This window comes from Halichondria panicea, chromosome 14, assembly GCF_963675165.1.
Source record: "Halichondria panicea chromosome 14, odHalPani1.1, whole genome shotgun sequence".
Lineage (NCBI taxonomy): Eukaryota > Metazoa > Porifera > Demospongiae > Suberitida > Halichondriidae > Halichondria > Halichondria panicea.
Genome location: NC_087390.1, coordinates 5378053 through 5403973, shown reverse-complemented (window position 1 = coordinate 5403973; position 25921 = coordinate 5378053). Strand labels below are relative to the sequence as shown.

Genomic DNA, 25921 nt, shown 5'->3' with positions numbered 1-25921 from the left:
TCTGATGATCTCCGGAATATAGGAATTTGTGCATGCCGCTAGAATAATAGCTATATATGGATTGCTGTATACTTAATGCTTCTCTATTCATGACATTACTAGCTATATGCACTCAATTATTTGTTCGGATATTTTCCCTCTGCAGTTGTTCCCAATGCTAGACCAACTCCGAACCTATATAGCTATTATTATAGATGGTGATCTGCTGTACGGTGACCGCAATAAAACACACACCTGCCGATCAGTGTGACTAGATATGGCTCCACTACACTAACTGTGCTCTCTGTGTATTATATAAACTCCATGCACTTGATTTCCTCGGTGGTTCGATGGTGTGGTTGGTGTGGTTCGATGATCGAACTTGTCACTTATATCAGTTATGCACATGCATACATATAGTTGAACAGGTTCATCGAACTATATGCTAAACTCAGATTGTTGCAGAGAGTGAAGGCTTTCTAACAGATCCCGTACTGTGCATCAGAATGATCAACTCCCCACTGGCAAGTGTTTCAGTTGGAGCTTGAGATTCATTTGGATGCCATTAATCAGTTTCACTCAGTCGACACTACTAACTAATATAGACCGGACACTACCACTCAGCCTATAATTATAGCTACAGTGTAATTTTAATTGTTAGTCATAGATAATGTTTGCCAAGTAAAGTGGCTATTTTGCTGATAATTATTGTAATATTCCTCCCAAACTTGGTAATAATTATCTCTACAGACAACAATTTTAAGCCAGTATAGTGCCCGGGTTCAAATGCACGGCCTGTGGAGCTGGTTTTGACTTTGAATATGCCTATACGGAAGACAGCCGATAGGGACCATTGATTTAGTTCCACGTAAATATTCCACTCTGAAATGCACTAGCGACTTCCATTCTGAAATATCATTTTGAGATAGATTAAGGCATCGTTGCAGTTCATATAACATCGGCAAATAATACTTACTTACCAACATGTAAATTTGCCAAAAATCGTCTTCCACACAATGGAATAGTTATATATATTTAGGCAATGTATGCATAATTATATTGTGTTCTCCTCAGCAGTCGGCAGTTTTTAAACCAGTATAGAGCGCAAAATAATGCACCTCAGTTCTGCTTGTGGAGCTGGAAAACAACCATCAAGTATCTACAAAACCTAACTGACTTCACTATATATAGTAATCACTCCATAATATATACACACGCCAACAGAGCGTGATAACTACAGCAAAGCAAAGTCGAAAGTGAAACTCACATCATTGTGATAGTACGTGACGTAGTTTACAAGTTATTATGAGACGGTAGTTGTCTATAATACTGTACATTGTAACAACACTATTATAATTACAAAGATCATAACTACATACGATGAGAAAGTGTTCAGGCACTACATTAGTTTACTGAAGACTAATTATAAGGCCATATGTCAAATGATGTAAACTCGTGTGCTATTGTGTTTAAAACTGAACTTGTATTATTGATGAATTCTATGCGACCACTCTTTCGTATTTTATCCATCAAGATCGATCCATATTCAATAGGCTCACACTCAGCAGGGAGGCTAAGTGTTGCAAGAGTCTTGTTGTCATCTTGTAGTGCACTGATCAGTCTTAGAGCTCCAACATGACCAATTTGTTCGTTGTTTGAAAGATAAAGTATTTCTAATGAAGTGTTCACAGTAAGCATTGAAGCCAGAGCAGCAGCTCCATTCACATTGATGGGATTATGGCGAAGATCTAATCCGAGGAGAGTTCGATTCTCCTCCAGTCCAGTGGATAATAATTCAGCTCCTTCACCACCGATTGAACATTTGACCATTCCTAACGTTTTCAAAGATAAATTTGCAGAAAGAGCAACAGATAGCATTTCTAATTCTTCTACTGATAGATGGTTGAAAGAAATATCCAAATGAGTAAGAATCTTTGAAAATGCAACAGTACTAATCAGCAAATTAAGGGATTCAGTTTCAATGCTGTTTTGTGGAAGACACAATGTAAGCTCAGGTGAAGCAGAGTGAGAACTCATGTATTTGCATAATCCAGCCATACCAGAGAATGATATGACAGTACTTCGTATTCCTATGTGAATAAGATTAGGGTGAGATGCAAACAGGCTTTCCATTATCAAGCTCAAATCACAAGATACTTGAAAATTCTTATTCCGAAAAGAAAACTGTTTTAAGTTCATTAACTGGCCGTCACTTAAGATGTCTCCAACTACAGATTCAATAGGTTCACAAGAGCTAATTACAAGGCTGTACATGTCTGAAAATATACGCTTGGGAAGAGAAAAAAACAATTCAAGGTTATTTCGAGAAACATCAAAAATTTCTAGTTTTCTTATTTGCCCCTTGTAAAACTCATCGGGGATGCGACAGAATGATGTGAAGTTTCGCAGACTGATTCTTAAATACCAACGGCATTTACTGGAGCAAAGACAATACGATAGTGCATGTAGGTCAAGTGATGTACTTGTTAGGGCAGGAGAATATTTCACAAAAGTCATATTTTCTGAGAACTTGCATACATCCTTGGGGGATTGTGTTTCATACAACAAGTGTAAGTGAAATGTGGACAGATCTTGAAGTTTTGACTCTGGCAGTTTAATACAATGCAGAACGCTGCTGTTCAGTCCAACCAGAAATGTGATAAGCATTGAAAATTGAGGATCTTTGCTGTGAACTTCCAAAAACAGCTCCTGCACTTGCGACGGCTGTTTAGAGAGATGGTAAGCTGCTAGGAACTCCTGGATTGTGAAATGGAGGAAACTGTGGGATACAGTGGTACCAGTGTTTATGGTGAGTTCAGTTGAGGACTGCATGAGACCAAGGAAATCAAAACACTCGTACAAAGCAGCTTCTGAATCGATGAATGTGACTTGAACAGTATACTTGGTGAAGCTCATGAAAGCTAGTAGACAAAGCTGATCGAAATGTGTTTGTACTGGTTCTGGTAAGCTTGAAACACTGATAATCTTTAGATTATCAAACTCAGGAACTGACTTGATATAGCGGAGCAAGAGACCCTCAACAAGAGCTGTGTAGAGCTGGGTCAAGGTGCTAGGGATAGCTTGTTGAGAACGACGAAATTGCTTGTAGATCTGAACAACAAAGGCAGCATTCAGTGGGATGTGCATGATGGACTCCAGCTGAGGGTGGGAGCGGAGGTACTCTAAGAACTCTGTCTTTTCCTCCTCAGTGAAAGCATGTGAAATGTACCTCAAGATGTCTTCTCTTGTGAAGCCCAAGATTTCTACCTGTCGAGATATCTGATCCTCGAATTTTTCTTCTAGTGTCTGCACAGCCCAGGGTCTACTGGTTACTATGATGGTAACTAGGGGAAGGGATTCACCTTGAAGCAAGTTAGAAAGAGGCATGCCATCAGCTAAACAAGAAGCAGGAAGCTCGTCTATTCCTTCTAATAGAAGGAGAATGCCTTTTCCACTATTAGAAACGGCTGCTTTCGCTACTTCATTCGAAAAGTCGGCATCTTCTGAGAAGAAGAGATTGCTAAGTTTGGTTGCTTCTCTCACTCTTGTATCACGCATGCGCAACAAAACAACCAGATCATATTGCTGATAGATCTTCCCTTTGGCCCACTTTCTACAAAACTTCCATGAAAAAGTCGACTTGCCTATTCCTGGGACTCCTTGAATGATTACGACTTTCGGCAGTGAGCCATCTTTTTCAGTTAAAAGGTCTTCCATTGAAATGGAATTCATCCTATTATTTTTCATGTACTCATCAATCGACTCGGACCTATTTAGCTTACACAATGCTAAATGTGAGCGATCATCTTCAATTTCAATGGTAGCTAGCTTGATGATCTTCTTACAGGGAGCAGGAGGCCATTTTCCTTTGTGAGGGAGCTTTGATCGAAGGTACACATTTTTCAGGTAGTCTGCGTATTTTCCGATAGCTGATGTGGGTACAGCTGCCATCACGGTTGAAGAGTAAGCAGAAATCTTATCTGTTAGATCAAAGTTTCAATGTAAAACACTAGGTAATTAAACGTATGTACTTTCCATGCATGCATACACCCACAAATTGGTTGCATCCATATATACCGGCGATACTGGCGACAATTTTTAATAAAATAGTTGACCTTTATCATTCAATAGTCAATTTATTGGCAATACTTAATTACTGCCATTGTTTGTTAATCACACAGTTACATGCCCACGAGCATGGGGACCTGATTATCAAGAATTGAGGCCAATGTATATAGTGTGTATTATTCAAGATTCGAACACAATGGCGAAAAGTTGTTTCTAGTAATTTAGCTTTTACAAAAACGAAGAATTGTCTCGAACTGCAAAAGCAAACTGCAAACTGCCGTACTACCCTAGAACTGACGTAGTCTCAGTTGAATTGACATAGCTTATAGCCTCAGTTGAACAATTACCTAGAACCTATACTATAATTATGTCACTGTGTGTACCTCAGGTCAGGAAACGCCCGACACATTCTTACAGTGAACAACAGCATTATGAATATAAGAGTTTTGGTTCATTTAGTAAAAGAATCCCTAAGTACATTGTATAAGCTATATAAGGTTACATGTATAAATTGTATCTGATTACAATACGTGCATACAAGAATTGAATTATGAATGTAGCTATAGTTACATACATGTAATGCTGCTGCACATGCACTCCCTCACACATTCCTTTTGAAACTAAATCCTCAAACACTCTTGCCAAATAAAGAAATCATGCATAATTAACAATGTCATGGTTTGTAGTTGAGCAATTTGGGTATGTATTTCCACCTTTTTGCCAGGAATTGAGTTATGAGTGCGGCATGTAGTTAGTACATGCATGTACATGCTACATTACTAAGATTAGGACGGAAAGATATCTGCTGTGAACTATTGTAACTTACTTGTATGCTTGACACAAGCCTTGTGAATTTCCCTAATTGCCTCTCCGTCCTTGTCCTCTTTAGCAATTTCTACTAATCGACCGTAAGTAGCTGTTGAATATGATGGATTATCTAAATCAATACTTTTACTCTTCCACTTCAGTAGAGCAGCGTGAAATTTGCTATGGGTACTGTAAAAGCTTCTTGGATCATTATCAATTTCGTCTATGTCAGCACTACTCAGACCCAGCTTGTGCTTGTATTTGTGGTATCCAACAATTTTGGTAGACAAGAGGCGAAGAGCTTCATTCGAGCACTCTTGGTTCAACTGAGCTGCAGTCGCTGTAAACCAAGAACAATATAATACTACCGACACACTCTTGCGTGCCAAGGAAAGAATGAATGAACTATTATTATGGTGTGTGACCAGGGTATTTTACAAGTATTCGAGCGTAAGGATTGAACTCACACACACACTTATTGATGTGCACACAAAGCGACACACAATTGAATCAAGCATGTGACTTATAATCCTCTTTGCCAAATATAGAATGAACTCTAACAATGCCATGATTAATTTTTATTGATCTACAGCGATTTGGATATTTTAACAGTGTAAAACCACCACAAAATACAGAGCTACAACTTTGATGCATACTTTGTTGCTATACTTACCAACAGGTGTTGTGTTGATGGTTGCACATTTAGTGTGTACCAGCTCTTCTCTGAATACTTCCGAGACACTCTCTAACTTGTCCTGAGTAGCCATTGCCAGATTTTTGCTATTGCTGAGGTAAACTACTTGTATTATAAGACCACAGAAGTTTGATTTGTGATATAAGTTCTAAGATACTGGCCCTGTCTACCTACGCGTAGCTAATTGCACATGCGCATTATAGAGTTCAAAGGTGATAAACCGCTTTGTTGCTGCGCTCATTATGGCAACTGCAATCTATAATGGTAGCTCTTTTATTTTTTTTCATTTTTTTTTCATAGAGATCAAAATTATAATGTGGAAAGACAGTTAGAAAAAATAAACATGTACGTATTTAGAGTTCTAAAGATTTGTGAGACTTTGGGTATATAAACATGTATAGTCTATTCGCACTCGAACCGTGTCTCCGCTTGGATCAGGTCCATTGGAGACTGGCGAATGTCTCTTCTGCGGGTGGAACGAGAACCACGAACACAACGTATGGCTGATCTTGCCAATGAAAAGGCCAGACTGCATCTCATCCAGCCTACCACCTGACTGTAGCTTTCGTTTCTTTTCGTGGCTAGGTCTCCAGCCAGTCTCTTCACTACAACAACTGAGGCCTCCTTGCCCATGCCTCCACATGCCGAGAAAACTAGAGGTGTGAACAAGCCATGCTCAATTTCATTTATCCTTTCTCTGTATTCTTTTTTTCTCTCTCTCCATTTTCTGAAAAAGCGACTTGAGGGGTTTGGACCTATAGCTTCTCGCGTGGGGGTAGAATACCCTTGTGTCAAAAAATGCATTTCTGCCTTGGGTCCAAAAGCCTCTCACTCTGATGTCTGCTCTGGCATCAGGGTCTGTGTTGGCTGTTCGATAGCGGAGGGACTCGCCTGTCAAAGATTGTAACTTGGGCTCAGTCTCAACATCGTTATGTATTTCCTTCATGCAGGATGCTAGGAAGTTTGTTGTGTCGTCATGGCGCATGTGTATGAAGCTGGATAATTTGCAGATCTGGGAATGGTCTATCGTATAACTTTCACCACATGGGCAAGTTGTTGGTAGATTTTCTAGTGGCCAACAATAGCGAAGGTTGATGTGGTCATGAAAATCTGCTTTGGCATCAAAGAAAAATCCGTGCTCTGCAACAGGTATTGTATTAAGTGTGCTTGAGCCCCCTTTCTCACGTGCTAGGGCCATACCGCGTTGTTGGGGTTCTGGTAGGCGTCTCTGTAGATCATCTGCCTTTATTTTGTACAATACGTCGTGACTCTCTTTATTCCAACTCCTGCAACTAACTCCGTTTTATTACTGATGTATCTGAGCAATGAAGAGCCGCAAAATTACATCATAGTATTATAGTTATGTACCTCACCATTCAGTCACTGTGTTTATTCAGGCAGTGCTGTTCACAATCTCAAGTTATTGTACATTTGTGATCATGACCATTTGGTTGTTTCTTTACGGGTAATTATTTTGTTAACTGAAAACTACTGCATACGGCCATAATACTGATGTAACTCCCGATGCTATATTGTGTGTGATACGTGTACTGAACTTCAAGTTTTAGGGTTAGGGTTAGTGTATGCGATTACTCTTTCGTATATCTACAGTAGACTCTCGTTAATCCGGTCACCCTTGGGACCATGCAGCTTGGCCAGAATAGCGAGGTGGCTGCAGCTCAGGAAATAGCCGCGGCTTAAAAATGACCTTACCTCGAATCTAATGACTACTTTTGCGGTTCTTGTCTCGAGGATAATGTAGGATAATGTGTTCTCCATTTAAGTGTAATTCAATTTTATTTGCTAAACCACACCCAAAACGTCATATCCGGCCGTAATACACGTATAAAATTACAGTGAAAACCCTGTTTGGGACTAGACTGGCGGCGACAGCCTCTCGCGTGCGTAGCGCGAGGGACTGGCAAACTGTCTATTAGTCACTCGTCTCAGCTGCAACGAGCATTGCAGCCTATCAGATTGCTCAACGTCATATTAGCCCTGTAATTGTGACCGCACTTACACTTCAGGGGATCCATAGTAGCTGAATCTCATAGCAAAATTTAACCACATTATCTATAACGATATTCATGTTTAGTAGTGTCATACGATCTATTACACTTCCGCTGAGACAAGTGACTGATAGGCAGTTTGCCAGTCGCTCGCGCTACGTGCTCGGGCGGCTGTCGCCGCCAGTCTAGTTTGGGACAGCAAGCACTGGCCAGTAAACGGAATAGCGAGTGGCTGTACTTCAGGGTGAGTTTTGTGCAGTAAATATATAGCTAGCATTCCGTGCCAAGCCAAATGGCCGGTATATCGAGGTGGCCGTACTTCAGGGAGCCGGAATAGCGAGAGTCTACTGTATTTCAATTGGCTCATATTCTGCAGGGAGGCTAAGTGTTGCAAGAGTCTTGTTGTCATCTTGTAGTGCACTGATCAGTCTTAGAGCTCCAACATGACCAATTTGTGAAAGGTAATATAGTGGAACCCCTCTATAACGGACACATTTGGGGAACAATGTTTTGGCTTATACAGAGGTAGCCTTTGTTGAGAGGTTGTTTTGTACACAATCTGTTTATTTAGGGCCTGGATGTCTGGCCGTTATATAGCAGCTGGCCTTTATTTGGAGGTGGTTGTTAACAGAGGTTCCACTGTAGTGACGTGTGTTATTGGAATGTAGTCGGAGGCAATAAATCTGGGTCCTGTACAACGCCCTCTAGCAGAATTGAATCCATGCTGCCAGCTATAGATTTTAGGCGTTTAAGTACATTAATTATCATGCAGCTACTCGCTCTTGCAATTACGTGATCATCCCTTTTTTCCCTTGCAATTACATGTATTCCTTACCCATTTTTACAGCTAACAGAGTACAAAAGCGGCAAGACAAAGGCGATATTGAAGCTGAAACTAGTTTACATTGTAACGATGTTATATAGGATAGCATGTATTATAATTTACATTGTTTTGCATAATTCCATTTTCAATTGATAATTGTTCTTACCAGACAATACAGTACTTGTTATGGTAATCCTACTCAATAATTAAGTCCACTCGAGCAATTAGTCTGAATGTAAAGTACATCAGAAAGTATGCAGCATGTATTCTCTGTGTTGGCGGGATCTGCATCAGAATGCTCCCAGATATGTCTAATACAAAGACCACATGTTTTGGTTTGTCACACTTGTTATAAGCCTGTCTTCTGAATCGATGACCATGCCCACTCACGCTAAGTGGCTAAATGGTACAGGGGCATAATGCTGTATATGTTGTTTGATTCGAGGCGAGAAGTATCTTATAACCCTAACCCATGTCAAGTCAATTTAGGATTATGACCCAAAAAAACGTAACACAACTAAGTTTTGCTTGCAATGATCAAATTGAATGTGTAGATGTACCCTAGCATACTCATTGTCTGGCTTTCATCTTGCTCCTCGCAACCTTCACCGATTGCCAGTTTCCTCCTTGTCTTAATAAAAGCTTGCCCACTTTCACAGGTGTCTGATACATGCATCTGTTCCAATGGTGTTCGGCAGTTACTCCCATTCACTCCAATCCCAGTATCTACAGTCACAGTGCTTGAATAAATACGGCAGTAGAATACAAGCCTCGAGTCGCATAATCGCAGTGCTACTGTGCTGGCTAGTGCAGTTGCAAATAACACTCCAACGACAAAACTGCTTCCACTAAGATTCATTCCTGAGCTGTTATAAGATTGCAGATGATGCATGTATGTATAATTATGCATCTAAACTCACGCCTTTATATACTCTCAGCATTGCCACCTTTATACCAAGGAAGTAATGAATTGAAGGTGGGACTCAACCAAAAACAGCATTGCCACCTTTATACCAAGGAAGTAATGAATTGAAGGTGGGACTCAACCAATAACTGCATGAGACATGCACACCTGTGGTATGCTATATAGTCAATACATGTACCACAATGCTTTCTTAGGAAAAAAACAGCTGGTATGTATTGCTGCTGCATGTAGATGATGGCTGCCAGATAGCTTTTAGGAATTGTGCCATGATCAGAATTGTATACATACATGCAGTGTCTATATCTTTGTCTTGGTTTATATAATTATGAACTATCATAATTATACAAACCTTTAAATGTACGTACTCTGATATAAGGTCATGTGATGAGTATACTTGTTTGTCTCCCCACTCCCTCAGTCACTGTACGCTGGTGTGGTGTCGCTGTGTGAGGAGACAGAGTTCACCATCACCTTCCACACCCACCAAACTGTGACATCACATGATAACAACGGTACATGTAGGTATAGCACAATCTTAAAACTGAGCTACTAAACTTCATGCCTGTAAGAACCAGGGGGGCTCAGCATATACAATACATACATGCATCTTTATATGCATGTATGTACAACTCAGTACATGTTTAAGATTCCTCTGAGAACATCAATGTATAAATTAAAATTTTCTGGCAGGGCAGAAGGGAGAACGGGATTCCTCCTAGACCCACCCCCTGCATGGGTGGTGCAAGTATTGCCTTGCCCAGGAGTTTTGTCTCCCGATTTTTGTGCCCCTTCACCCATAAAGTATTGAATATTTGACTAATGGGCACTGCGTCTAGAGTGTCCCCATACATGCATGTATACTATAATATTATTAGCAGTCAAGTGTACTTCACAGATCGATGCATCTCTTTTCTAACTCCACAACCACCCACTCTATATACCCTTATAAGGCTTATTTGTTACATCAACTTACCAGTACGATTTAGGAATCATAAAAATTTAGATCCCTAAACCTCTTATGGGGAATGATCGTGAATTTATAAAGCAATGATTAAACCGATTAGAAAAGATTGTCATCTGCAAAGATCGTCTACAAGTTGCGTAGCTGCTCAAGCTGTACATCTACCAAAACTTTGTTATTTGACAAAATATGCTAACGACAACTCCAAGCTGTATATAGGTGCAGGCAGGTTGCCACGCAACTTGAGAGCTTAAAACATTCACTATCCCAGATTAGGGTATACATAGGTGTGGTACTGATGGCCAGACAGATGACGTGGCCAAGCAGCCATTAAGCAGTCATTCATTGGACCAGGCATGTATGTATTATTCATTGGACCAGGCATGCATGTATTATTATTCGAAACTTGTATTATTGATGAATTCCATGCTTTAAAGTGTTCTAACATGTACGACGTAGCAGTATGAATGTTGAGGGAGTGGTTCTGCAGTTTATCAAACCTTTCTTCCTTCGAGGAAAAATGGGGGATATTGATAAAAAAAAGACTGATTATTGACTGTTAAGTATCTATTATTTTCAACCACTGTCTCGTGTCGTTAGCAGTTAAAGCAATCCATAAAAGTGTCTAGTTCGCTCAAACAGCTTATTTTTGTGACCTGCACACATACACACACCAATCATGCACTCTATATCCCTGCTGCGCACTGCGCACGCACATGCAGGGTAAAGATATATATCTACAAATAAATGATTAAGACCATTAACAACTATTGTTACTAAAACAGAAAAGTGTATCCCATAAATAATTCATACAAAAATCACCAATCATGCACTCTATATCCCTGCTGAACACACACACCAATCATGCACTCTATATCCCTGCTGAACACACACACCAATCATGCACTCTATATCCCTGCTGCACACACACACACACCAATCATGCACTCTATATATCCCTGCTGCACACACACACACACCAATCATGCACTCTATATCCCTGCTGCGCACACACACACACCAACCATGCACTCTATATCCCTGCTGCGCACACACACACACCAACCATGCACTCTATATCCCTGCTGCGCACACACACACACCAACCATGCACTCTATATCCCTGCTGCGCACACACACACACCAATCATGCACTCTATATCCCTGCTGCGCACACACACACACCAATCATGCACTCTATATCCCTGCTGCGCACACACACACACCAATCATGCACTCTATATCCCTGCTGCGCACACACACACACCAATCATGCACTCTATATCCCTGCTGCGCACACACACACACCAATCATGCACTCTATATCCCTGCTGCGCACACACACACACCAATCATGCACTCTATATCCCTGCTGCGCACACACACACACCAATCATGCACTCTATATCCCTGCTGCGCACACACACACACCAATCATGCACTCTATATCCCTGCTGCACACACACACACACACACACCAATCACTCTATATCCCTGCTGCACACATACACACACCAATCACTCTATATCCCTGCTGCACACACACACACACCAATCACTCTATATCCCTGCTGCACACATACACACACCAATCACTCTATATCCCTGCTGCACACACACACACACCAATCACTCTATATCCCTGCTGCACACATACACACACCAATCACTCTATATCCCTGCTGCACAAACACACACACCAATCACTCTATATCCCTGCTGCACAAACACACACACCAATCACTCTATATCCTTGCTGCACACTGCGCACGCACATGCAGTATATATATATACAAATAAATGATTAACACCATCTGTTACTAAAACAAAATAGTGTATCCCATAAATAATTCATACAAAAATGGTAACTACCAGAAATCAATATAAATAGTGTTTAGTGATAATAAAATTATGAGTTTCTGCTACATTATGAACACTTTATCTATAAGGCCATATGTCTGATGATGTAAACTCGTGTGCAATTGTGTTCCGAAGTAAACTTGTATTATTGATGAATTCTATACGACCACTCTTTCGTACTTTTTTCATCAAGATCGATCCATATTCAATTGGCTCACATTCTGCAGGGAGGCGAAGTGTTGCAAGAGTCTTGTTGTCATCTTGTATTGAATCGATTAGTCTTAGAGCTCCCACATGACCAATTTGTTTGTTGTGTGAAAGGTAAAGTATTTTTAATGAAGTGTTCACAGTAAGCATTGAAGCCAGAGCAGCAGCTCCATTCATATTGATGCGATTATTGCGAAGATCCAATCCAAGGAGAGTTCGATTCTCCTCCAGTCCAGTGGATAGTAATTCAGCTCCTTCACCATCGATTGAGCAATTGACCATTCCTAATGTTTTCAAAGCTGAATTAGTAGAAAGAGCAACAGAAAGCATTTCTAATACTTCTACTGAGAGATGGTTGACAGAAATATCCAAATGAGTAAGAATCTTTGAAAATGCAACAATACTAATCAGCAAATTAAGGGATTCAGTTTCAATACTGTTTAGTGGAAGATACAATGTAAGCTCAGGTGAACCAGAGCGAGAACTCATGTATTTGCATAATCCAGCCATACCAGAGGATGATATAACAGTCTTTATTATTCCTATGTGAACAAGATTAGGGTGAGAAGCTAACAGACTTTCCATTATCAAGCTCAAATCACAAGATACTTGAAAAGACTTATTATGAAAAGAAAATTCTTTCAAGTTCATTAACCGGCCGTCACTTAAGATGTCTCCAACTACAGATTCAACAGGTTCACAAGATCTAATTACAAGTCTGTACAAGTCTGAAAAGAGACGCTTGGGAAGAGAAAAGAACAATTCAAGGTTACGCTCAGAACAATCAATAATTTCCAGTTCTATTATGTGCCCCTTGTAAGACTCGTCGGAGATGCGAAAGAGTGATGAGAAGTTTCCCAGATTGATTCCTAAAGACCAACGACAGTTGCTAGAGCAAAGACAATACGATAATGCATGTAGGTCAAGTGATGTACTTGTTAGGGCAGGATAATGTTTCACGATCGTATTTCCTAAGAACTTGCATACATCCTTGGGGGATTGTGTTTCATACAACAAATGCAAGTGAAATGTGGACAGATCTTGAATTTTTGACTCTGGCAGTTTAATACAATGCAGAACGCTGCTGTTCAATCCAACCAGAAATGTGATTAGCATTGAAAATTGAGGATCTTTGCTATGAACTTCCAAAAACAGCTCTTGCACTTGGGACGGCTGTTTAGAGAGATGGTAAGCTGCTAGGAACTCCTGGATTGTGAAATGGAGGAAGCTGTGGGATACAATGGTACCACTACTTATGGAGAGTTCAGTTGAAGACTGCATGAGACCAAGGAAATCAAAACACTCGTACAAAGCTGCTTCTGAATCGGTGAATGTGACTTGAACTGTTAGCTTGGTGAAGCTCATGAAAGCTAGTAGGCAAAGCTGATGGAAATGTGTTTGTACTGGTTCCGGCAAGCTTGAAACACTGATAATCTTGAGAGTATCAAACCCAGGAACGGACTTAATATAGCGGAACAAAAGACCCTCAATAAGAGCTGTGTAGAGCTGGGTCAAGGTGCTAGGGATAGCTTGCTGAGAACGACGAAATTGCTTGTAGATCTGAACAACAAAGGCAGCATTTAGTGGGATGTGCATGATGGACTCCAGCTGAGGATGGGAGCAGAGGTACTCTAAGAACTCTGTCTTTTCTTCCTCAGTGAAAGCATGTGAAATGTACCTCAAGATGTCTTCTCTTGTGAAGCCCAAGATTTCCACTTGTCGAGAAATCTGATCCTCGAATTTTTCTTCTAGTGTCTGCACAGCCCAGGGTCTACTGGTTACTATGATGGTAACTAAGGGAAGGGATTCACCTTGAAGCAAGTTAGAAAGAGGCATGCCATCAGCTAAACAAGAAGCTGGAAGCTCGTCTATTCCTTCCATTAGAAGGAGAATGCCTTTTCCACCACTAGAAACTGCTTGCATTGCTACTTTGTTTGAAAAGTCAGCATCTTCTGAGAAGAAGAGATTGCTAAGTTTGGTTGCTTCTCTCACTCTTGTATCACGCATGCGCAACAAAACAACCAGATCATACTGCTGATAGATCTTCCCTTTGGCCCACTTTCTACAAAACTTCCATGCAAAAGTCGATTTGCCTATTCCTGGAACCCCTTGAATGATTACGAATTTTGGTAGTGAGCCGTCTTTTTCAGCTAAAAGGTCTTCCATTGAAATGTGATCCATGCTATTATTTTTCATGTACTCATCAATCGACTCGGATCTATTTAGCTTACACAATGCTAAATGTGAGCGATCTTCTTCAATTTCAATAGTAGCTAGCTTGATGATCTTCTTACAGGGAGCAGGAGGCCATTTTCCTTTGTGAGGGAGCTTTGATCGAAGGTACACATTTTTCAGGTAGTCCGCATATTTTCCAATAGCTGTTTTTGGTGAGGCCGCCAGCACAGTTAGAGAGTGTTGAGAGTCAGTAGGAATGGTACCTGTTGTTAGAATCATAGAATAAAAATTAATGTGTGATGAACATAATTGTTTTAGCTATGTACATGCACTATAATTACCGTATATGCTTGATCAGGAGCCGCGGCTACTAATTGTTTCATTTTGCTGGAAGAGGAGGCTACAATTCGAGAGAGGCCACTGTTCAAGAGTGGCTAATTCAACAACGTTTAATTTGTCATCCAACGTTTTTTTCACTTACATAAACTTAAACTCTGTTATATCTTTGTGAAGCACTAACAAGCTGCTACCTGCATGTACTTAGCTACATACATGTAGCTAGCTGAGCTGATATAGTATTAATAATTTTTTGGCTGCCACGTGCAGAGTCAAAGTTCACTGAGGCTATTATTTGATAGCGGCTACTAAATGTTTCATTTTGCTAGCAAAGGAGGCTACTATTTGAGAGCGGCCTTTATACAAGAGCGGCTTCTGCTTGAGCATATACGGTATTTGATTAGGTGATTTAAGTATAGGAAGAGTATGAGCACACAATTGTATTCACACATGCACGTGTAACTCAATAGCTTTCGTACACATGCACACAATGGGCAGCACCACACATGCATGCACTCACACATTCTTATTGAAAAACTGACTTCTGTAACACTCTTGCCAAATAAATAATGCCATGGTTTGTCAGACAGCAATTAGGAATTTTTCCACACTAATTATTTCCCAAATGCAACAAATATAGTTTTTGGTATACAACGCTCATTGCATGCAAATCTTATTCCTCGAAGCATAATTATAGCTGCACTAGGGATACGATAAAGCTGACTGTGTGTCTGTCTATTCCAGCTGTAACTGCTCAACGGCTGCGATGCTACGAAAACTAACAGCTTCTATAATTATAGGTTGGATTTTGATTTGTGAATTTTGAACAAAAGTTTCTTTCTCAGAGACGTGTTATGCCTAGTTTGACTCACAGTGAAGGCCTCTTCACTTTATCACCCTATTTTGTGACACTTAAACGATTGTGCACATACATGCGTAGTAGAAATAAAGATCTGATGCAGGTGGTGGACCAGAAATCAGATTATCACTTGGAGTGGCCTTATTCATTGACAGGGAATTTACAAAGAAAGTGATCTATCTATAACTGACTTGTGTACATGCATCTATTGTTTATGGTGTCATTGTAGGGTTTTGTGGCTTACCAGAACCTCAGGAAATATGAAAATTGATTCTGCCCGGATGGTCTTGGGATGATCGCGCATGCGCATTAGATTCACAGGAATAAGGGGTGTGTCTGCAAGAGGTCAAGTTCACGGCTGCTATAGCAGCTCTTTTTTGATTCCTGTAGCTAATAACTAGCGCTTTAGTGTAAGGCTAACTCATAAGTTGAATAGAAACTTTGTGCGAACAAATGATGCTACGAAAGATTCTGAAGAGACTGCAACAGCCTTAAAATGTGAGTCAAACTAGCCATAACTCGAAGAAGCTTTAGTCACGGATCAAAATCCAAGAGAATGTGGCTAGAAGCCTATAGAAGTTGTTAGTTTTCGTCGTATTGCAACCGTTGAGCAGTTACAGCTGGAATACACACACAGTCAGCTTTACCGTATTCCTCGTGCGGCTACGCCTCAAGGCATAATAATAGCTACGAAGCAAAACTAATTATGTCTTCTATATATAATTATAACACCTAATACTTTTTGCATACTGGTGCCAACAGTCCCAGGACTGTCCCGATTTAGCAGCCTTGTCCCTTGTCAAAGGAAACTGCTATCCATATAAGTTTGTTGTCTTGCACTGAAAATCAGAGTCATGTGCATAAATTGTCCAAAAATTCGCCTCTTTTGGCAGCCTGACACCCCCGTGGTTTGTCCCTGAAAGTTGTCTGGGGAAGTTGGCACCTATATGTTTTTGAGCCGGTGAAGCAAACACTGTAGTTTGCTCCACTCGTTCACTCAGCAATCACATGCATGCATGAATAATGCCAGCTATCTAAATTCATATTGACCACACATGCCACACGAAGGTCAGGAAACGCCCCACCAAGTTGTGTCTGAACAACAACACTATGAATAGCAGTTCAGCAAATAACCCCCCGCACGATTGTATAAGCTAAGATGTAATACATCTACAAAAACACTGCACAGTCATCGAACTGATCTAGTGCACAAATGTCACTTACCAAAAGACAATAAAATCATACTAGCAACTTCAGCATACACCAGCTCCTCTTTAAAGACGTCCAAGGCACTCTCAAACTTGTCCGGATGTACGTCCAGGTGAGTCATCACAGCTAGCATCAACTTGGACACCCTGAGAGCTCTCGAGGTGGACACATTTCCAACCATTTCCATTGTTTCTGTGGAAATTATCTGCCGACAAAAGAACTGAGCTCCCAACACAGGCAGGTCTGCTTCTTGGATGGATTTCACCAGTTTGTCATAGTGCTCACGAAAAGCCTTGGCTGCTGAGGTTTTGAAATGTTGCGCAGCCATTTGATGTAGCTATCTGGTTAGCTGACTAAATTGTGCACTGAAATGAGACAAATGATTCAAGCCTTGTAGATCTAAACAACAAGTAGAAGTTGTGTTCTTTTGACCAGACCTTAGCATTGCAATTTCCTCTGACACACCCACACATGGACTAATTAAGTTTATCTGAAGCCGGTTAGTAGATTGAAGATGTAACAGATGTTCATTCTATAGAAACATTATTCAGAGCCGATGAATCTGATGATCTCCGGAATATAGGATTGAATTTGTGCATGCCGCAGCGGCGGCGCTAGTATAATAGGATTGCTTTATTAATGCTTCTCTTAGGCCACACCAAATTAATCTTATGTTTCACGGATTTTCCGGGTCATATTTTTGCAGAATGCCCCAAAAAATAAACCAATTAGTGGTCAGGTCAGAGGTCAGAATAGCCACGTGATCTAGCAAAATGTTCTAATGTTTTGCTAAAGTGACTTTTTGTGGTGTGTTGTGACTCTGTGTTTGTGGTTTTATAATGATACTCATTAATTTTTTTCGCCTGCCACCCTGGTCTGTGTTTGGAGATTAAAAGTCCGTGAAACATAAGATCAATTTAGTGTGGCCTTACTAGCTATATGCACTCAATTATTTGTTCATATATTTTCCTTTTGTAGCCATTCCCAATGCTGGACCAACTCCGAACCTATAGCTATTATTATAGATGGTGATCTGCTGTACGATGACCTCAATAAAAGACACACCTGCCGATCAGTGTGACTAGATATGGCTCCACTACACTAAGTAACTGTGCTCTTTGTGTATTATATAGACTCCATGCACTTGATTTCCTCGGTGGTTCGATGGTGTGGTTGGTGTGGTTCGATGGTCGAACTTGTCTCTTATATCAGTCATGCACATCATGCATTCATCGAACTATATACATGCTAAACTCATGCAGATTGTTGCAGAGAGTGAAGGCTTTCTAACAGATCCCGTACTGTGCATCAGAATGATCAACTCCCCACTGGCAAGTGCATGTTTCAGCTGGAGCTTGAGATTTATTTGGATGCCATTAATTTCACTCAGTCGACACTACCAATATAGACGGACACTACCACTCAGCCTATAATTATACAGTGTAACTTTGTTAGTGCATAGATTCCATTCTGCATGAGGTAGATTAAGGCATCGTCGCAGTTCATAGAACATCATTACATATTGGTTACATACCAACCAATATGTAAATTTGCCAAAAATCGTCTTCCGGAATAGTTATAATTATAGGCAATGTATGCATAATTATGTTGTGTTCTCCTCAGCAATCCACCCCATGCATGCACCATTCAGTCTCTGCATGTATTTATTCAGTGCATGCTGTCATGCATCCCATGTTTTGTTATCATGCATATCACCACTTGGTACGTTGTTTCTATACAGTCGGCAGTTTTTAAACCAGTATAGAGCCCAAAATAATGCACCTCAGTTCTGTGGAGCTGGCTTTGACTTGAAGACAACCATCAAGTATTACAAAACCTAACGACTTCACTATATATATCTAGTAATCACTCCATAATATATACACACGCCAACAGAGCGTGATAACTACAGCAAAGCAAAGTCGAAAGTGAAACTCACATCATTGTGATAGTACGTGACGTAGTTTACAAGTTATTATGAGACGGTAATTGTCTATAATACTGTACATTGTAACAACAATATTATAATTACAAAGATCATAACTACGTATACGATGAGAAAGTGTGCAGGCACTACATTAGTTTACTGAAGACTAATATAATTATAAGGCCATATGTCAAATGATGTGAACTCGTGTGCTATTGTGTTTAAAACTAAACCTTCTTTATTTATCAATTCTATATATGCGACCACTCTTTCGTATTTTATTCATCAATATCGATCCATCCATATTCAATTGGCTCACATTCTGCAGGGAGGCTAAGTGTTGCAAGAGTCTTGTTGTTATCTTGTAGTGCACTAAATAATAGTTAGACACTGTTTTGGAGGTGTCTATGGGATTTAGAAGCCCAAAGGCACTGATTTAGTATCCCGAGCGTAGCGAGGGTACTAAAGTGGCTGAGGGCTTCTAAATCACATGGACACCGACAAAAACAGTGTCTAACTCATTTAGATACTAGTGCGCATGCGCAAACTGCTCGACTACAATACGATTACTTGACAACGGAATACTAGGTATACTAAGTAAATTTACAGGTATACTAAGTCCCATAGTATACCTGCTCTGAGGCACTTTTCCCATGTACTTCCCATGTACTTCCCATGTAGATCTTATCAACTAGTGTCTAATTAATATTTGTGAGCATCGTGAATAGAAAGACGGTTAGTAGATTGTAGATGTACTATAGAAAAATTATTCGGAGTCGATGAATCTGATGATCTCCAGAATATAGGATTGAATTTGTGCATGCCGCAGCGGCGGCACTATAGAATAATAGCTAGATCTATATGGATTGTTGTATACTTAATGCTTCTCTATTCATAACATTACAATACTAGCTATATGCACTAAATTATTTGTTGGTATATTTTCCTTCTGCAGTTGTTCCCAATGCTGTACCAACTCCGAACCTACAAGCTGTTATTATTGTATATAGAAGTCTAGATGACGTTCTGCTCAATTAACACACACCTGCCAATCAGTGTGACTAGATATGGCTCCACTACACTAAGTAAACTGCATATGCACTCTGTGTATTATATAGGCTCCATGCACTTGATTTGCTCGGTAAGCCTTTAGGACTTTTGTATATCTGCGATTGAAATGTATTCTCAATATTGTTCAATGGTCGAATTTGTCCCTTATATCAGTCATACACATGCATGCACAGTTGAACAGGTTCATTGAATCCTAAACTCAGATTGTTGCAGAGAGTGAAGGCTTTCTAACAGATCCTGTATACTGCGCATCAAATCAACTCCCCACTGGCAAGTGTTTCAGTTGGAGCTTGAGATTTATTTGGATGCCATTAATTTCACTCAGTCGACACTACTATATAATATAGACCGGACCCTACCCAGCCTATATACAGTGTAACTTTGTTAGTCATAGATAATGTTTGCCCAGTAAAGTGGCTATTTTGCTGATATTGTCCTCCCAAATTTGGTAATAATATACAGACGACAGTTTTAAACCAGTATGAGCCCAGGTTCAAATGCACGGCCTGTGGAACTGATTTTGACTTTGAAGCATACGGAAGACGGATAGGGGCCATTTAGTTCCATGTAAATATTCCACTCTGAAATGCATGCACTAGCGACTTCCATTCTGTTGATTGCATGAGATAGATTAAGGCATCGTCACAGTTCATAGAATATCGGCGAGTAATATTTACTTACCAACATGTAAATTTGCCAAAAATCGTCTTCCACACATATGCGGTAGTTATAATTATAATATTATAGGCAATGTATATATGCATAATTATGACATTTGTTGTGTTCTCCTCAGCAATCCACCCCACTATTCAGTCTCTGCATGCATTTATTCAGTGCATGCTGTCATGCATCCCAAGTTTTGTTATCATGCATATCACCACTTGGGACGTTGTTTCTATACAGTCAGCAGTTTTTAAACCAGTATAGAGCCCAAAATAATGCACCTCAATTATTGGAACTGGAACACAGAACTGAACAGAACTGAGGTCCTGCTTTGACTTGAAGACAACCATCATGCAAGTATCTACAAAACGGGGGTGAGCTAGAAATAGGGTACATTGAATGGGTACAAACATATATATACACCGGTATGAACATAATATCTATAATTTTTGATAGAGCTATATAAATTGAATGAACCTCCCACAAGAGGATAACCTCTGAAAAGAGGACAAAGATCTGCTCCCAAAGTGTCCTTTATTCAGAGGTTCCACTGCATGTACTCTGACAGGGTCATAACGATTATTATGTATTATATGCATGAGACTAATTGCACTAAATAATGCATGCATGGTAACAACTGAAACAAAAATGACAAAATGACATAAGTTTGGTCACTATTAACATGCACCAGCCATATATATAGATAGCTATATTTACCTGTTGTATAATTATTATTGAGTCATCATGCACGACTTCTAATGTATCAGATTACTCCCAACCCGGCAAACAAATTCCAGAAAACTACATTGGAGTCCTTGTACACCAGCTGGATTGGCAAGAGCACTGCAGTTAGGTCCCGTGCACAACGGGTGCATGCTTTTTGCCCTTGAACTGAATGCAAGTGCACTCCACTTCATCTGCAAATTAAATTAAACGCTTAAACATAATCACAGCTAGTTAAATGAAACCACCGCGGGTGCTGATGCCTCGCCTCGGTGAAGGTGCAAAGCTACATAACATAAAGCTACACACACTTGCATTATTAATTCAGTTTGCTGCATGTGAACTCATGATTGACCATTATTGTTGTTAAAAACGATCGATGCTAAAAGTTAAAGTCTAAAATTAATGCTGCATCAACAGAGCCTTGCAGCTCTCTTCTCACTCTTGCAGCTACCAATAGCTAGCGTTCTAGTGCAGAGCTAACTACTAAGTATAGAGTAGCAACACTCGGTAAACAAGTTTTGCTACGCACTCCAGTGGCAGATCAAGACAGGTTCCATGGGTTCCATGGAACTCCCCTTTCACACAAGAACACACTGGAGATCAAGTTACTATAGCTAGCAACTCAGCTTGAATGATCATGATCTGTATAGTTAAGGAAAAGTGATGACCTTTTTTTTAGTAAAATTAACTGTTTTGGAACCTCCCTTTCAACATTCCTGGATCCACCATTGCACTCTTCTGAAAAGGCTGCAATGGCATATCTCGAGAACGAAGCATTATTTTGCAAATCCACGAATGAAACAATGACTAAGAAGCCTATAGAAACTCTAACTTGCACTTCTGAAGTTCTTTGATCTTTGCGAACAGCTGCATGTATAGCAGTCTATACACACACACACACACACACACACACACACACACACACACACACACACACACACACACACACACACACACACACACACACACACACACACACACACACACACACACACACACACACACCTTCACTGCCACAGAAAGTTTCAATTCAAATGCATGTATAGCAGTCTACACACACGCACGCACGCACACACGCACACACACACGCACACACACACACACACACATTAATGCTTTAAACTTTTGGTATCCTTTTTAGCAACAATCCCTGTCGATCATTTCCCACTTTTTGCACCAATGTATATATATTTTACTTCATATTGTATAAGCTTTGGGCACTACCTCCATCGAGGCAATTTCATTCATGTAGTGTGTGTGTGTAAGACTGCATGCATGCACGTATAAGTCCCAACTCTTCCCCGCTCTTATAATATGAAGCTAACATACAATAATTTTTTGTTTTTCTTTTGCAGAATTCTTCACCATTGGAGGCCATAAAGAAAGGTCAAAAGGCTCCATTATATTACTAGGGTGACACAAGGTGTCATGGGGCGAGCGTGAGCGCAGTACAGGTGGTTCACATCTATGTGTTGTGAATACCTATGCCTGTCTTGTTCCAAGCGTGCCTGTCTGGCCTCAGGAGTGTCTGTAGAAAAAAACACTGGCTTATCATCATGAACGCCACTGACAAGTGGCACTTACCCGAGGCTCTGCTGGTTTGAGTTGAAGCAGCCATTTGCTGTAGGCGTGCCTGTCTGGCCTCAGGAGTATCTGTAATGAAAATTACACTGGCTTATATCACCTGTACGCCACCTGTACTTACCTGAAGCTCTGCTGGTTTGGGTGGAAGCAGCCATTTGCTGTAGGCATGCCTGCCTAGCCTCAGGAGTCTCTGTGTCCCGTCTCAGTTGCTGGGATGCTCTATTGGCATCCAGTGCAATTGAATTTGAGTGCCCTGTGCTTTTCTCTGCGTTTGGCTAGCCTGACTTCTTTCTCTTCAGCTGTTTCTTGGACTCTTGCTTGTCTCTCTCGATCCCTCCTTATTCGAAGCCTTTCTTGTTTGCTTTCGTTGTCAGGATTCATTTTATGCAACTTTTTCTTATCGCTCGTGCAAAATACAATAAGAATACAAGAAATTGGTAAGTACCGGACGTACCATGACATACATACATACATACAGAGAAATTGTCTACCGAGGTCACTAAGATAAGGCTCGCTATGCTCGCCCCAAATATCTGGACAACAATCACAAGCGTTTCTTGTTGTTGATAAAACCATAGATAAACGAACAGAATGATAAAACCTAGCTATATAGTTTGTGAGTGTAACAAACGCAACATCCCTCTAATTCTACTAAGTGCATTCTAATATGTTACACTATGCAGTGTGTACAATAGAGTATGCTCTGTTAGATGATTCAAAAACCAACTTTGTGTCAGCATCTGTGAAACATTATATTGCTTCTGTTGACAATTAATAATTTTAAATTAATAATTTTTGTAAACAACGTGATGTGATGTGATAATTATTTTAAAAAACTTTATGTCATCTTAAAATAATTGTACAGTATAAGCAGGTGCAGTTACCCACCATCCAAGAGTGTGGTTCTCTCACCAAGACAAGTGTGCCTTTCCCACTTCACAAATTGGTGGAACATTCCCACCAAATGAGGTGTGCCTACGGAGACAACACATGCAGTCACACCAAATTTGGTGGGATATTCCCACCTCACTTTTTGCAATGATGGTTTATAGCAAATTAAAATTATATGTAATGTAACATGAAGACAGTATAACAAGTATGATAATTACGATATAATTACCAAGTTACTTTCATATAATCTATATAGCCACTAACAGTACACACTGTAAATTCTCTTGACGGTACGTATATAGCTTATATTAGTTGTTGGAGTTCATGATATCAATGTAGTACATCCATTTTCCTTCAACCTTCTTCCAAATTACAACATACCTACAAAATAGTATATACAGTCGTTCAGTTAAACAATAATTATAGTTTACTTTTCATTATAATGGCAATTATTGCATGTGGGTTGTGCATAGTTTGGTAGGCCCTGATAAATTATGCTAATTCTTTAATTCTTGAAAAATGTGCCTATTATTCTCATAAAAATCCATAATTATAGGTATTCCTAAAAATAAGGGTGGCTGATTCTAAATATTCACCTTCAGCCATTTTTTGCCATGAAAACATCGTTATGCAAAACTTAATGTAATGATCTTTACCAAAAATGGACATCGATGCCCTATTTCTTTAGACACCTATTATGCTAAAATTATTCCGAGCATAATTTATCAGGGCCTACATAAAGTTGCCCACAAGTATGTGTACTGATGCCTGTTGCCTAAAATGGGCAAAATTTGTTGGATAGTATCTGACCATGCACACATGCAGCAGTCAGTGGTGTGGGGCAATGCTGGATATAATTATGGCAACAACGTACATCTAATGGCGTTTGTTATAATGAGATTCACATATATATAGTGCATGGATCCCAATTTTAAGCGGTTCTTCGCATAACAATATCACCCTGCATGGCTTCCTTACTAGTATACCGGTACAATTAATACAGAGTGCATAAATTCATAGTTTCATTCTTACTTTCCATCAATAATTTGAGATCCATCACTCTTGTACATCTGGAAGTGAGTCCTCTCGTATGCAGTTTCCCCATCACAGGGGCCGACTTCATCAACAATTACAACACACTTGCGCACATCCAAGTCCTTCATTACAGAGCCAAAGTATCCAACACAACCTGCAGCCATTGTACAGTATAGGATGACATAAATATATATAGCTAGGTGTGTGTATATACTGCATCTTTGGCAACCATTTGTGTGGATGACAGAGTATTATTTGCAAAAAAACTGTCAATAGATTTACCTTCTCTTCCTTCAATGACATCTTGCCCAGTCGGCATTACTTTGCAGTCAGTGGTGTAGAGTGGTCCAATTGAATCGGGATCATTGTTGGCAAAAGCTGCCATAAACTTGTCATTGTGCACCTTCATCTGGGCTAGCATGTCTGCATCAGTGAATGCACATCTCATTAGGTGACATCAACACTTAAAGTCTTACCTTCTCGGTCTCCCATGGTAGATAACAGCTTGGTAGAGGCAAAGGTGTTGAAGAAGAGATCACTATTAATTTTATGTTTAAGCTGGACAAAACGGTTATATTTATAGAACAGAATAGCGCATGCGCACTTTAACTTCCTTTGCTGAACCAGCAATAATTTGCGTGCTCATAATAGCCCTCTGGCCACAGTATAATAGCGTAACTAATATGCTCTACCAGTATCTATATGGATCTACATACAAATCTCACAGGAATTACACACACTCAGTGCAATTATCACTATAGCCAGGATACCTGTGATAGCCCCTTCTTTGGCATAAGTTAAACCACAGAATGATGTATCTATAGTTTAACATCCGTCTGTATTCAATTCTAATGGGTTTTCCTGTACCGGTACGCCTATATGTCTAATCTCACAGGAAGTATACATACACACAGTGCAAACTTATAATGCTTCTCTAGCCATTTAGGCTTCTATGATTAAAGAATGCTATCATAGGTCCTATATGCATGACTGAGCTCCTTCTTTGGCTTAAGTTAAACTGTGCACATAATGATGTATCTATGGTTTATCTATTCTGATGTGTTTACCCATGCCTATATTATATCTATATAAATTATACATTGATAGATGCT

The 25921-nt window shown here is 40.0% G+C and overlaps 3 protein-coding genes and 1 pseudogene across 3 annotated transcripts; all 4 read right to left on the bottom strand.

Moving 5' to 3' along the window:
* Positions 1 to 1172: 1172 nt before the first annotated feature.
* Positions 1173 to 5717, bottom strand: LOC135347825 (protein NLRC3-like). Its single transcript, XM_064545912.1, has 3 exons — positions 5528 to 5717; positions 4874 to 5194; positions 1173 to 3959 (listed from the first exon to the last, which is right to left on the bottom strand). The coding sequence occupies exons 1-3, from the start codon at positions 5619 to 5621 to the stop codon at positions 1399 to 1401; spliced, it is 2976 nt and encodes a 991-aa protein (XP_064401982.1). The 5' UTR covers positions 5622 to 5717; the 3' UTR covers positions 1173 to 1398.
* Positions 5718 to 5877: 160 nt separating this feature from the next.
* On the bottom strand, positions 5878 to 6560 carry LOC135347975 (uncharacterized; annotated as a pseudogene).
* Positions 6561 to 12107: 5547 nt separating this feature from the next.
* On the bottom strand, positions 12108 to 17380 carry LOC135347831 (protein NLRC3-like). Its single transcript, XM_064545917.1, has 2 exons — positions 16928 to 17380; positions 12108 to 14771 (listed from the first exon to the last, which is right to left on the bottom strand). The coding sequence occupies exons 1-2, from the start codon at positions 17238 to 17240 to the stop codon at positions 12205 to 12207; spliced, it is 2880 nt and encodes a 959-aa protein (XP_064401987.1). The 5' UTR covers positions 17241 to 17380; the 3' UTR covers positions 12108 to 12204.
* Positions 17381 to 23925: 6545 nt separating this feature from the next.
* Positions 23926 to 25618, bottom strand: LOC135347982 (uncharacterized). Its single transcript, XM_064546158.1, has 5 exons — positions 25580 to 25618; positions 25286 to 25367; positions 25092 to 25232; positions 24807 to 24963; positions 23926 to 24155 (listed from the first exon to the last, which is right to left on the bottom strand). The coding sequence occupies exons 1-5, from the start codon at positions 25601 to 25603 to the stop codon at positions 24083 to 24085; spliced, it is 477 nt and encodes a 158-aa protein (XP_064402228.1). The 5' UTR covers positions 25604 to 25618; the 3' UTR covers positions 23926 to 24082.
* Positions 25619 to 25921: the final 303 nt, after the last annotated feature.

Excerpts from the sequence above, each read along its gene's own strand:
- LOC135347831 (XM_064545917.1), bottom strand. The coding sequence starts at position 17,240 with ATGGCTGCGCAACATTTCAAAACCTCAGCAGCCAAGGCTTTTCGTGAG. Across the intron at positions 14,772-16,927 it reads TATGATTTTATTGTCTTTTG|GTACCATTCCTACTGACTCT; the intron begins GTAAGTGACATT and ends TTCTAACAACAG.
- LOC135347982 (XM_064546158.1), bottom strand. The coding sequence starts at position 25,603 with ATGCCAAAGAAGGGGCTATCACAG. Across the intron at positions 25,368-25,579 it reads CAAAGAAGGGGCTATCACAG|CTTAAACATAAAATTAATAG; the intron begins GTATCCTGGCTA and ends CGTTTTGTCCAG. Across the intron at positions 24,156-24,806 it reads TCTCAAATTATTGATGGAAA|GTATGTTGTAATTTGGAAGA; the intron begins GTAAGAATGAAA and ends ACTATTTTGTAG.
- LOC135347825 (XM_064545912.1), bottom strand. The coding sequence starts at position 5,621 with ATGGCTACTCAGGACAAGTTAGAGAGTGTCTCGGAAGTATTCAGAGAA. Across the intron at positions 5,195-5,527 it reads CATCAACACAACACCTGTTG|CGACTGCAGCTCAGTTGAAC; the intron begins GTAAGTATAGCA and ends CTTGGTTTACAG. Across the intron at positions 3,960-4,873 it reads GGCTTGTGTCAAGCATACAA|ATAAGATTTCTGCTTACTCT; the intron begins GTAAGTTACAAT and ends TTGATCTAACAG.